Source organism: Heliangelus exortis, chromosome 2 (assembly GCF_036169615.1).
Source record: "Heliangelus exortis chromosome 2, bHelExo1.hap1, whole genome shotgun sequence".
NCBI classification, from domain to species: Eukaryota; Metazoa; Chordata; class Aves; order Apodiformes; family Trochilidae; genus Heliangelus; species Heliangelus exortis.
In genome coordinates this window covers 21,551,469-21,566,000 of record NC_092423.1, presented here as the reverse complement: position 1 = coordinate 21,566,000, position 14,532 = coordinate 21,551,469, and the positions used below count along the sequence as shown (strand labels likewise).

Sequence of the window (14,532 nt, the reverse complement as noted above, 5' to 3'; positions counted from 1 at the left end):
AGGAGAGACAAATATTTGGTATTATACAGGAATACATTAGCCAAAAGTTAGGAGGAATCTGCCCTATCTTCTAAGGCTCCAGATCACCAGCCCATTATATACATTCACTCGTAAAGGCTACTCCATTACCACTTGAGTACAATGCTGACACCTGCATTACCAGTTGTCCAGTACGTGGAGGGAAGGAATGGGGTTCAATTTGCTGTGATGAATTATGGAGTATCCACATTGCACCTTTACTGGCAAATAAACTGGTGCCAAATATCAGACTTAGAAGCACGCTATGCAGACGCAGAGTCAGTTGCTGGAAACTCATGTCCACATTGGAGGTGAGGCTCTCTGAAAGGCCTCTTAGTGTGCAACTTCAACTGTAGGCTCCACCAGAACAGCTTTCAGCACATCTGTAGGACACTTAATTGCACACCAGCAGGACTCCAAGTCTAGATACAATGCAAATTTTCACCAAAAACAAGCTTTTCAAAATGCTAAATCGCTGATGTGGATGGATCTGGTGAATCATGTCTGCTGGAATTCTCTTGGTTCCTGAGATGTGATTGTCTGGTATCAGAACTAAATTTTCTGGGTCCAGCCTAATGCTGCACAGGTGCCACCTTTCACTGTGACTGGACTGCAGAGCCCATCTTTAGGTCATAAAGGGGCTTGTCAGCAGAAAAACTCCTGCACTATGTGTCTTCTCCAGTCACCCTGTACCAAAGAGCTCCAAGTGAGAGAGTGTACAGAAGACATTCATTTGGGACAAGTCCCTTTGTCCCTCTAGTCTCTCCTAGAGAGAACAGCTTATAAATTGCTTCCTTAATATACTGTAAATATAAATTCACAATTTTTATATTAAGTCATTATCACACTAATGTAACTTTCAGGATTCATAAACATGACTGATTTGGAACAAAATCACCATTTAATGAGAAACAGTCAGTTATTTTATAATTTAATGGCTAGAACACCTATAGAATATCAATACTTTAACAGTTTATCTTCATATTTATGTATGTTCTAAACTTTTTGGAGCTTCTTTGCAACAAAATGATCAGGGATTTCAATATTCAAGAGTTACCTCTAAAGAGGTGATATTTTTATGGCAGGTTCTTTCTTAGAAATGAATTAGCAGCCCATGGAACCAATGTAACATAGGAGAACTCTTGAAATTTCCATGGTATAGAAGGATATAAACCAAAGTTCCAGCTGCACAGACTGCATTTTTTTCAAATGCAAACTACATAGTTCTACTTTGGTTTACAACTATGTAGTTCTTTCCATAAAATCCTAATGTAATGTAATTCCAAAAATAAAGACTATAATTTGTGTTGTGTGGAAGGAGGACAAGTTATATTGTTAATGTAGTATTTTCCACAATTTAATGTGATGCAAAGCAGATTTTTACAAGTCTCCTGCAAGTATCAACAAATAAATTTCTTTTTTGATAGTTCAATTGCATTTTGTGCATTTCTTTTGGCATTTTTATTTTCCAGGTCCTTAAGTTATTTCAGTGAATGTGTACATGGGAAGAACTTCAAGAATCATTGAATGCATTACTTAATACTGAAAATTCTCCATGTCTTTCAACTGAACTTTTAAATATGGTAATGTCTGCAAACTATTACATGTCAATGCTTTTTATTCAAAAAATGTGATTTACTGATGCTCTAAACAAATTAATTTCAGGAGAAAACTTAGAACTAAGTTATTCGCCTTGGAAAGATGACAAAACTCCCCACCCCTCATCCTCAAAATAATTCTAACCTTTCACTGAGACTGTTGTCCTACAAACAGTTAAAAATCAAGATATTAGTTCTATATATACAAATCCCAGGCATCCTCTAACTTAGCATATCATTCATTTCCACTATCCAGAAAACTCTTGAAAGTCCAACTAGTCCATATATTTGTATCTAGGGAAAAAAGAATGTAACTTATCTTTTTCATGCAGCAAAGCTGAAAATGTGACAAACAGGTTAACAAAAACATACTTCAGCTGCCCAAGCTGGTATTTCATCATACATGCCAAAATACATCTACCAGCCCAGCCTTACGAATTGTATTTTGATTTATCCCATGCATCGAAAGTTCCTTAAAAGGGAATCCCATCAACAGTTAATTATAATTATTTCCAATACTAAGTACAACATGTCCCCAAAATCATGTTTCACTCGTTGGCTTTTGTGACAGACAAACAAGTTCTTTTATATTACTTTTGAAAAGTTTTTCTCATTGGGAGTACCAGTTATTTTAAGATCCTATGTTTACCCTCAGAGGCAAAAAATACTCTTCGTAAATTTTAATGAAAACATTCCAGAAGTTTTCATTCTACAAATCAAGAGCAGAACATAACAGCTAAGCTACACTGACATCCTGGCTGTGAATTTTAACAAAGATCTTGCCCTGAAAGACCTGTTGCCCTTGACAATGAAATCTGTTTGCATATGTACTGCTTTACAGTTCTACACTACCACTGTTGAGAGATATGGGAAAGAATTACTTATTTTCGTACTGGCTTTCTTCTTAAAAATTTGCAAAAGACAATTCAGAAACACTGATAATTTATCAACTATTTAAGTTGCCACAGTTTACTTATATCTGCAAGAATGAAGATTATTTAATACACTCTTATATTACAAAGAAAAGCATGGATTATTCCATGCCATAATAAGTAGCTTTCATGCCAACATCTTTTCCAAAATGGATTCCTAAGAAAACAAGGCTGATAGGATCTCTGAAAAGATTCCCATCTCTCCAGATGCTCAATTTCAGTTTTATTTGACAGAGGGAATGGAGTCCCATGACTGGTTATTGAAACTGGGAGGGAGGCAGGGAGGAAACCTAGAGGTTTGTGTGCCCACCAAGGGGGAAGGCAGAACCCCGCTGTGAACCCCTGTGTTTGGCAACAGGCAGACAATCATTCCAAATAAGCCCAGACTTGTGACTGCATGCCTGGTTCTTGCTGGGCAGACCACTGCAGGAGCCAAGTGGTGGGTTACCATAGCAGGGATTTGGCAGGGATCAGTCTTGGGTGGGTGGGTGGGTGTGGGTAAGTGGAAGAAGAAGAAGAGATCGAAGACTGATGGAAAGAGTGAAAAAAACATTTAAGGAAGGGATCAGGAGACAAGCTGCTAGAACACAGGCTTGAGATAGTCTGCTATTACAAAACATGCTTTGACTTAGAAGCATTTTCATACGCAGCTTCATATTAATATGACTTTAAGTAATTGTACTGTTTCACCAACTACGCAGGGGATCACCCCCTTAAAGTTCTCCAAAGAACATTGATTTTTTAAGGTTCACATTATTCTTGGGGGCTTCACAGATGGAAAAATATTTGTTGAAAGTACAGACAGTTCTGACAGATTCTGGGGAGAGAAGTGGCAGGAACAGATCAGAAACCTAAAAACAATTTAGTAAAAGCAGAGGTCCAATAAAGAGCAGAATAATGGGCTAACTCAGTATAGACTTCCGTTTTTCTACTAAACTGGACAGTAAAAACTTATTGCAGTTGATGTGGAAGGAATAGATTTCTGAGGAAACTAAAATGCAACTTTAACCGACCTAGGAGAGTAGAAAAGAGTCTATTATGCTTTCCTTCATTTATGCTGAGGAAGAATGAATACAAGTCCACATCCAATGAAACCATCCACAACCCAGTGTTGTGAAGATTTTTGAGTCTGGAGCAATCAGGTAGTTTAATCACTGTCCCTGGTCCAGATGTAATGTTGGGGACCCTGGTCAACATACTGAGGTCTTGATAACAAAACTGTTACAACCATGCCAAACCCACTGTGGTCCTGTTCCATTTTACTCTGAGGGGGACTCAAGCAAAAAGTTAAACTGGGTGAAACACAGCATCTGACTCCACATCAAACCAAACATGCCACCATCAGAAACACAATGAAAAAATAAGTGGCAGTTTTTAACAGTACAGGAAGTAAAAAGATAAAACTTGGACCAACCCTAATAGTGTAAGACTACCCAAGCAACACACTGATGCACCCTGTAGAGGCAAGAACATCATTCCTTTAATCTTGTTGGGGATTTGGTTCAAGAAGAAATTTGATTTTAAATATTAGTAAGGTTCTTTTGGAGATTCTTTTGAAAGAAAAAAGATGTTTCATACAATCCCCTAGGGATGTAACATGTAGCTGTATCATTATGATTTTGATACATAGGCTTTTCATACATGAGCATGTATGATGCATGTAAGCATACAATGCATTTTCAAACTGGACAGTACTCTAAAATATCCAATTGCAATATATCTCCAGATCCACAAGAGCCAGATTCAGTGTTACTATTTTGAGGACACAGGCAGAGGAGGTTCATTCAAATGGTGAAGTGATCCTACTACCAAAACCAGAGCTGATGAAATGCTCTTTACCACATGAGAAGTAACAACCCACAAACTGAGGGAGAACAGACAAGTGCTTTATTCGGAAAAAGGAGCATTAGTGTCCTACATAGCACCACATCTACAAATGAGTTAATATGTCCTATAGGACTTCCACTCAAAAGAGTAAAAGATTTTCTTCCTTGAAAGCTTCCTTGAAGCTTCCTTGACTTAGCTGTCATTGTACAAGAGCTCTGCAGTCATCACTATTTCCACTTCAGAATGGCAGGTGTCTGATCACATACTGCATTCTCCTCAGCCTTGAAGAGAGGCTTTGGGTCTATCTAGGACTTAAAAAAAGCCAAAACAAAATCCTTTCCTTGAGTGAGAGAGGGAAAAGACACAAAAGGAATCATGCCACTACCAAGGAAGAAGAGTTGTTATTAGGGGTCAGAAAATAAAATACGAATATTGCAATTCAGAAAAGTGAAAGATAACACAGTTTATGTGAAAGTCTTCATCATGGGGTATGAAAACATTCATGGTGTAAGCAGTTTGTTTCTACAAGGTGGCTAAAAGGGAGCAAAATAGCTCTAGCTGTGCTCTGCCTTGTGTATAAGAGTGAAAGGTTATGTTTACAGTACCTGCAGTACCTTACAGAATGAAAGTATATATGAAATAGGGAAGAATGAAAACGTACTTAAGAAATAGATACTGAAATCCTTCTTCACCTTCACTGATACTACTCAGACAGAAAAGAAATGCTGCATGATCCAAGGGTGAGGTGAGTAAAAGCAAACAAACCAAACAGCAAGAATTAGTAACAGAGAAATCTACAGTGAGCACATCATCAGCCCATCCCTCTGGAAAGAAGGGCTTTTAACATGCACTCAACTCAGTTATGGAAACCACAAGATATGCTCCATTCCTGTGGCAGAAGATGGTTTAATGAGATAACCATCAAAAAAGGCCACAGCATCGCACTTTTTAAAACATAAGAAAAACTCAAACTACAGTGAATACACGTTTAACAGTTACATTGCCACAGATGTTGGTGTTTTAGTTCAAAACATTACCAGAAGGCAACAATTCATTTGCTGATATGTAAAAAAGTAAGAGCTTCTTCCCCATGTTTTCTGCTCCAAAGGGCAAGACTACAAGAGATTATGGTAAACCAATAAATTTGAGGTATATAATTTTTTTTTCATTATTCACATTACCAGCTTGTATCTTGAAAAAACTTCAGATCAGTACTCACTGGATGGATGTATCCCAATGCACTGCTATCTGAGCAACAGCATAAACAGCGCTTCACTACTTAAAATAGATGAAAGCAGAACTAAACTGGTAATCATGGCAGAACAGAGTAAGGATTTGTACCTTCTCCAAGGCCAGGGCAGCTGACTAGTGGAAGAACCAAATGATGAAATAAACAGCCATCAGCATTTTGTTTTTCACGTGATACGGAATTAGGAATAACATTTTTTTTATGCAACAGGTTTCTGTAAATATCAGTTTGATTGATAGTAAAAAAATAGCAATACTACTAAAAACTCTTAGCAATTTATTCGTATTTTAATACTGAGCCAGGATGCCTATTCCTCCAAATTTGAAAAACATACTACCCATTCTACCCATCATGAGATGACTCAAGCTCAATGTCTTCTCTACTGTATCAAATATATCTGGAACCAACACTGGTTTCACACCTAAGAAGGATACAGAATCAAGGAGTGATGTTCTCAGCCTCTGTTTCTGTGCAGTGTGCTGACTTCAGAATTCACTTGGTGTAGTTATTTATAATTTAAAAACTGCATATGGAAATCTTTTTTATGAATTTACTCTTTGTAAGCCACTCTGCATATACTACATAAAAGAACAAAAAAGAAAAACCCTGAAATTCGTTTCTTTAAAAAAAAAAAAAGTCTTTTATTTCATAGGCTAACATAGTACAAACTGTATGTTACTTATAGGAAAAGGAAATAATTCTTCTCAGGACTACTCTGCCGACAAATAGACAGGAAATGAAAGATTATTTCTGTGCTGTTTGGTGCATTTTTGGTGCTTTTATACCTTCACCACCACAATCTGTTCCACTAAAAATATAACTGACTGTCAGAAGAAAAATATCATTTAAATTATAGTCAGAATATTGTTTAAGGGACACAACTGCACATTGGTCTCAAATATGTTCCCAGAGTCTACTTCTAATCTTTAAATACCAGACAAAAGTTTATTTCTTAACCAACTGAAATGCAAGCTCAGAAAATGGAGAGTAAACAAAGAATAGGTTTGGAAGGGAACTATGAAATTGGAAAACTGAATAAACAGATCACTACTAGAACCACTTTTCTTCCTATTTGTATTTAAAATAGATTTGTAATTATTAAAAAACATATTTTTGTAAAAAATGGTTAAGGTAATATTCATATTTTCTTTCTACGTTTTGCAGTTCAGAAGTGCTGCAACAATATATTAAATTGAGACCTTAGTAGTTCATGGGATATTCATTCAGTTCTCATTTGTGAATCTAGAAAGTGTTCCCTTAATAGTGCTGTTTTCTTTCCTTTCGTCTTTCATCCCTCATTCTTTGTTTCAAAGGGCATCTCATACAAGTGGTAGCATTTTATTCTGAATTTTTAGATCTAAATTTTGCTCACACACATGCACCCACCCTGTTTACAAGATTTCATCTAGGCTTGCAAACAGTATGCAATGAGTCAGTACAAAGTAATTTTCTTATTTACCTCAGCACAAGCCAGTATCACAACATGCAACATTTCAGGAGAAAGAATTAAGTGACACAAAAAAAATGGAACAACCCAAGCATAAACACACGAAAAGTGATATCATCTCAGTGGTCCTACTCTCTACTACTTCATATAGAAAAACTGAGCCTCCCCCACTGAAAGAAAACAGATGGATGAGAAGTATTTTCCCAAAAGGAAGTGATTTGCTTGTTTGCTGAGGGGCATATACAACCACATTTCATGGTCTGCATCAGCCAACCATGAACAATGTCCTTAAAAGATCATTGTGAAAGCTGTATATAATGGGATGAATTAAAATTTTTCTAAAACTTTGGATAACATACAGGTATGACTAGATGGCTGAAATTAGTCAGAGAATTGAAGTAAATAGTGAACACAATTAATTTACAATGGTAAACTCCAAATAATTGGTTAGTTCAACATTCAGAATCTTACATGTCTCAGTTTAAAATATTTCAACATTGCAATTTCTATGTCTCAACTCTTAAGAACAAATTGTGCAAAACCTTATGACTGAGTTACCTCTATGATTTGAGTCCTCATAATCACTACTCATTAGTACTGGATGCACATCAAGTATTACAGGATCTTGCCCTAATTCCTAGATGTTATCACTTCAGAGTTTTTGCCACAAATTGTCAAAATGCCTACTACCACTGCCCAAAGATTCAGTTCTCCAGTGTTGAAAGACAAACTTTACCATCCATCTTCAGGGAATGAAAGATGACCACACTGCTCTTAAACACTTTCCACATGCAATTTCCTCAACACTTATGAGTATATTACCATAACTCCAGTCCTGGTAAAAGTCAATCACATGGCCTTAGATTCCACGGTTACGGCTTCCTCTTCCCAGTTCCACATATTTACTTACTGTCCAAGGGTAACTAAAATAAAATAAAATAAAATAAAATCTGTATAGCTGGATGTCTGCTTCCTGGCCAGTTTGTAACTGTGTAGCAAGGACTCAGATCACACCTTCCTTCTAATAATATCTGAAAGAGCCCCAAATCCTAAGAAAACTAGACTCCTACCTGACTCTGGGCCAAGCAACCCCTTATAAACTACTGTATTATTCAGAAAAATTTATTTAACAATACTATTTACATTATGAAGCTTAAACCAACTAGTAGAGTAACTTCAATTCTCTTTGGGGGCCCCCAGATCCCACAGACAACACCATGTTCTAAAATTATTTTTTTAAAAGAGGTCTCTTCCTTCAGGAAGAAGCTCTTAAATTAACAGCTAATAGAAATACTGGACGATTCACTGCTGATTTAGCCAGGTCAGAGCTATTGTTAATAACAGAACAGCATTTGTCTCCCTTCATCAGCACACAGAAAATTTAAGTGCTACTTTAGCCCAGAAGGTACTTTTGCAGTTGCTTCACACATCTACATTATCTACTAGATGTCCAGACTGTGCCAAACAGAACCAATGCCACTTACTCATGGAAACTAAAGAATCTGAAACCATGTTTTGTAACCATTTCCTAAAGTGGAATTGTTAAAAATCTGATTTCTGTTTCTTCTCTGAGAAGACTTTTTCAAAATCTGATTACCTGCAGTCATTTGTTACAGGAGTGCAAAACAAAAGGAATGGGGTAGATATTTTTCACTACCTTCCCAAAGCAGAAGAATTCCTAAGGTAAAGGATTAAGTATAATTTATTTGGATCTATATACATTACTTTTGCAGACACCTGAGCTGTTAACACATAGTAGTAATGGTTTTTCACATTCGCCTTATTTTCTTTCATGACCACTGACATTCTCTGTTGTTTTTTTCTGAGATTAAATGCTGTACTCAATAAAACTCCCTCTTTGCCCAGTTTTGGTAAACACCACTGACCCTAATACAGTATCTCCTATAGCAATGCCAGTATTTGCTCAGTTGTCCCTCTACTGAACCTTGATCAAAAAGATTGTTTAGGGAACTAAGTGAATGTTCTTTCTTCTGACAGACAATACTGTCAAGGATGCTGAAGAAAGGCCCTGAGAATATGCAGAACAGGTTACAGTGATCAAAGTTAGAAAAAAAAAAAATGTCATCTGAAACTGTAAGTACAGCCCTAACACAGCAAAACAATCACATTTTCCTTGACAAGCTGTAATTTGTAACTCATTCAGATGTCCCAGACAGGAGTTTTCTCTGCTTATCTGATTCTCCAAACTTAGATACAATGCTGTTTCTGAAAACAGAGAGCTGATTCTGTTCTGGCCTGCTTGCTCCAAGACCTGGGAACAGACTAAGGGAATTTCTGAAATGACTACAGTTTCAACATGTCCCAAGGACAGTTTCTGCCACCTGAAGTCACCAAACAGAAACTAATTCCATCCTCCCTTTTAACTTTTGAAGAGTCTTGAATTCAAACTTTCAAATCATGTGAGTTTCTATGTCAGGAGATACTATTTAGAAAGCAGCTATTCACCTGCTGCTGTTCTTCTATTGTTTGCACCAAAGCATCTTCCTGTTTTATTTCACACACCATTTCCATTTGTTGATATTCTCTTACACAGTGTCTGACCACGCTCTGACATTCCTAAAACTTCTGAATAGTCTCAGCTTGTCAAACTTCCTGAGTTACGAGTATCATAAAAATAACCAAGAACAGACTATAAAGTATTTGATCCTCAGCATCACAGCCTTTTCCCTACAGTAAATGATTTAGAGCTGCCCCACTTCTCACTCTTTTCCCTACAATTAAAAATATTGCAACTTTAAGGTTAATTTTTAGGACATTTACAAAACTGTCTAGTTGCGTTAACACAATTCTACAGAGCATGGAGGGGGTATTAGTGTATATGATGAAAACTTCCTTGTTTATTTTTGTTGGCCGGAGGCCATTTGAAAGTTTTCTTATTTACTGAAAGGGAGGGCAGGGAGAGTCAGAATTGATGGCTGCTTGGATTTAGTTGCCTATGAAGAATACACACCCCCACTTTTTCAGGGAAAACCTACCTTGGTGCAAAGCACCATCCAGACAAGTACATAAACTACTTTAACACTAACCACTGACAATGAATTAAAATTTCTTCCTGTAGTTTTTTGACATATAGCTTCAAATGATAAAATAATGGACTGTTCCCACAATTTGTGTTTCCACTGTAGCTGACATTTCTGTTCCACCTGAAACGTTCACCAGCCCTTACTTTAGAGAAAGGGTAAGGTCAGATACACAAAGCACATATTCAAGGATTCTTGGAACTTTTACACAGCTTCATGTCCTCCATCTTTCCCCCCCAAAAAAATTATGGGAAATTCTTTGCCAAGCCCGTGTTGCTTCCTTTTCCTGCTTTTTAGCTTCTAAATATTAATCACAAGCTGAAGCATCCACAGCCTATGTGGAGTTGAGTGAAGAAAGAGGAAGGAACCAAGCTATATTGGAGGCACCAGATATTGATGCCCAGTTACTTCAAACCCAGAAAACAGACCTTGACATCCTAAAAGAAAGAGCATTAGAAATGCTCCCTGGCATTGATTGCTGTAAATACAAAACACTAGAAGGTGTAATAACATTCCAAACTGATAGACTGGTACAACAGAGCCTTTATGCCTCCTTACATCAGACTTCTATCTGTATGAGAAGGCACTGATTTTGATGGCATAATTCAGAGAAACTGTGTAAAATTTCAAATTTGAAATAAAAAACTTTTCTAGGAAAGGCTAGGAGAGAGAGTAAGACAGGAAAAAAACATCCAAAGGAGCATAAGTATTTTCCTGTTCCAGTGGAGTAGGGAAGAAAGAGCATTTATCAGAGACAAAGAATTCGGTGAAGCTCTAGTTAGAATTTGCATCAAAAATCTGAACAACAGAATCCAAAATATTCAATGCTGAAAACAGGCTAATTAATGCAAAAGATTTTAAAGTTAAGTTTTAAGGTAAAAAAACCTGCTACTCCGATGTATTGTGGAGGAACGGTTTATTAGTGAGAAAAATCTTACTTTTTTGTGTCCTTTTTTTAAAGACTGGGTCAAAGTTTTGCCTACAGAAATTTAACAGCTAAAGACATTGTGGCTTGAATTTTGTCATATTTTCTAGCTCTTATTTTCAAGATTTATACCTAAAATATTAATTCCCTTGTGAAATATTAGGCACAGGAAATTTCATTACTAATAAGTACTAAAATTTTTAAACAGAAACAAGTGTTCTATAAAAAACAAAAAATGTAAGGAAATCAACTAAAAATCTTCAACTGAAGAAAAAGAAATGGTGTTCTCATAAAATCTGGTCCAAGATGTTAAACTGAGAACTCATCTCAAAAACACTTTATATGTTCTACAAATTACTATCAGGGACTTACACATAACTTCCTCTTAGTATTTCTCTCACACTATAGAAATTTAAGTACTTATCCAAGTTATGGTGATGTAAAGCAAACCCTCCTTCAGTACAATAAATTGAGAATAAAAAGACTTCACTAACATTTGTGAAATATCATTAAAACACATCTAACATACCTTGGCAAAAAAGACTGTCAGATGTGTTTCACTGCCAAGTACCCAAATGGGAAATTTGGGGGATTTCAAATAGGAGCCAACCTAAAAAAGCACAACAAAATCAGAAACACAAAAGAAACCCATAAAACACATCTAGTTAGTGATCAAGTAAATGACAATTCAGTTAGTGAAGTCCCAACTGCTCTGAAAACTAATATAATATTAAATCTAATATAAAACATTCAATAATATGACAGAAGAGCCCAAAATAATTAGATTGTGATTACTGATTCCTGTTTGACTTGGAGAACAACGTAGCTTATGATAATTAATTGAATTAAGATATCAGTGAGAAAGAGGTATCAGTAATATTCCTTATTTCAACCTTGGAGTCATGCTTCAAACACTGCATGAGTGAGTATTCCTATGTTTCACAGTACTATAATTGGATGCTAAATGAGGTAAACGTCCACTTGACTTTTTAGCTGGTTTTGGATTAATCAGTTCAAAACTGACACTTATTTAATACACAAAGGGGCAGTTAGTTACAGTCAATAAACCAACATTCTGCAAACTACACAATCCTCTCTAAATCTGATCTAAATTTGAGGATTTCAGTAAAGACTGAAAAGAAAGCAAAGACAAAGCAACAAAGACTTTTGAAATTAAGAGCTGTTTCGAAAGCAATATTTATAAAGCACAAAATTCTCAGATAGAAACCTTATATAAAGAAACTCTGTGTCACAACAGAAGAAATAATATGGACTATGCTGCACTTAAATTACTTTCAGCTATTCACAGATGAATACATGCAGTAACTTTCAGGCTTTGAATATTATATATTCAGAATATATTTACTTAGTAGTGTTACTATTTTTACCTATGACTGTTTATTTTACAGGGAAGACAATGACAGCATAAAAAGTAAAAAATTTACAGTACAACATTTACAGTAGCAAGTGAATTTAGGACTTGACAGTTTGGTAACTACCTACACAACTTGCATGAAACATTACTTTAGTAAAAATATAAGTTTCTAACAACTGGTGCACTAAAATGCGAGCTGACATAGCATGAAACATTTATTCAAGACAACGCATTTAACAACTTTTTATATATGTTTAAATATAGTATTATCTCAGTTTTAATTTGAGTTGAACATGCTTTGCAAGTTCTTTAATGTCTCCAGTTGTACACAGTGGAGCTTTAGTAATACTGTCAAAAAAGCCCACAACACCTTAATGAAAGAAAAATTCTGAATTATTCAGAGGCAGCTTACCTTACAATATCTCAGAGATTCCATCAATGTCAAAAAGCCTACTGTTGCCTGTTTATGTATACCAAGAAGTTCTGTTAAAAAGAAACCACAGTATTAATTCAAGAAAATTCTGCAAAGCCTCTTATAAGCCATTTTTTCTTACTTCCAAAATTGGTCATGTAATAACAATTTTAGCAGTCATGCACTTTTGGCCACAATGGCAAATCAAGGTATATTAGTAAAATACAAAGGTTTAGTTACTTTCCTCTCTATAAAATAAGAACGGCTGTTGATAGCCTCTTTTCAAAAGTTTTTGGATTTATTAGTTCATTAACTACTTGTAACTGACACAAAAACTACTCTCAGGAAAATTTAAGAAAAACCATTATCTTGAAGGGGAAAACCAGTAAAAAACAGTATATATGCATTTTATTTTCCTTTTTTCTTTCTTTCTTTCTTTTTTTTTTTTTTTTTTTTTGAGTTCCCTGGCTATGTTTATCTTAATCATGTTTTATTCTGATTAATAAAACATAATTTTATACATATTAGTTGTGTTACTAGGCAAGAAAGCATTTCCCTAATTTGATTTTCTGCACTGACTTCCATATAATTTATCATACAGCTCTGAAACACCCACAGCTGTTAGGAATAGCTGAAATATTTATGTTCTACTGATTGGAAGGACACTTGCAGAACCTTATTTGAGATTCTCTAATAAAGAATGAGAAAGCTCTTCAAAATTCAGACTTAGAAACTAATTAGAATCATAAGGATTTGATGAAGCTAAGGATTTACACATGCATCATCTCAACACTACAAGTACTGTTTACTAGGAACAGCTCTAAACATTCTCTAAATGAAGAGCAGCACATACCTGATCCTGTAAATACATAGGAACACATTCCATGACCAATTTAACAAGATCTGGACTTCCTTTTTTCAGGGAACGCTGACTTTTGCATTTGAAAATTACTTCTAAAACACTCATTCTCAACTACATTTTTAAACATCGATCATTCTTGTACAGCAGCATGAAACTATGATGTCTATCATAAACCACAGAATCACAGAATGGTTTCAGTTGGAAGGGACCTCAAAGATCACATAGTTCCAATCCTCCTGCATGGGCAGAGAGACCTCCCACTAGACCAGGTTCTCAAAGCTCCATCCAACAGTTGAACAGTTTAACATTTCTATTGAGGGGGCATCCACAAGGCCTTGGTTAACCACCTTCTCTGGTAAACCTGTTCTAGTGTCTCACCAAAAAATTTCTTTCTAATGTCTACCATAAGTCTACCCTTTTATCCAGAAGTGAAGGAAACACTTCTAAATCTACAAGATTCCTGAACTTGCAGAAATCAACTCTGTATTTCATTGCAACACACAGAACAAGGCATAGTATGCCATGCTTCTTTCACCTGCTAAACAAAAAACCAAAACCACCACCAAAAAACAGGTAACTCCAAAAAACAAATCTCAAACTTAAAAACACTACACTAGCTTGTTTGCTACCTTTGCGGCCTAGAAGAGCAACTTAGAGTTGTCATTACATAAACATATGAAAAGGCTCTTTTTGCAGTGCAGAATTCTTTGATCTGAAAGCATACTTTCTAGGATTATTTTCAAACTTGTTTGAAATTAAAGCAATCAGGGTGCTTAGATAACACTATGCAGATCCATTACCTCAGCTGTGTTTCTATAAATGGCCATACATTGAGATAATTCCTCC

General features: G+C 35.8%; 1 protein-coding gene across 2 annotated transcripts in view; it reads right to left on the bottom strand.

The window, feature by feature from the left end:
- Nucleotides 1–14,532, bottom strand: part of MINDY3 (MINDY lysine 48 deubiquitinase 3) — a 45,102-nt gene that overhangs the window by 10,491 nt on the left and 20,079 nt on the right. For both annotated transcript variants that reach the window (XM_071735150.1, XM_071735151.1), the window contains 2 exons: nt 12,825–12,895; nt 11,567–11,647 (listed from right to left, as the gene is read on the bottom strand). In XM_071735150.1, coding sequence (XP_071591251.1) covers nt 11,567–11,647; nt 12,825–12,895 — 152 coding nt within the window. The remainder of the gene's footprint in view (nt 1–11,566; nt 11,648–12,824; nt 12,896–14,532) is intronic.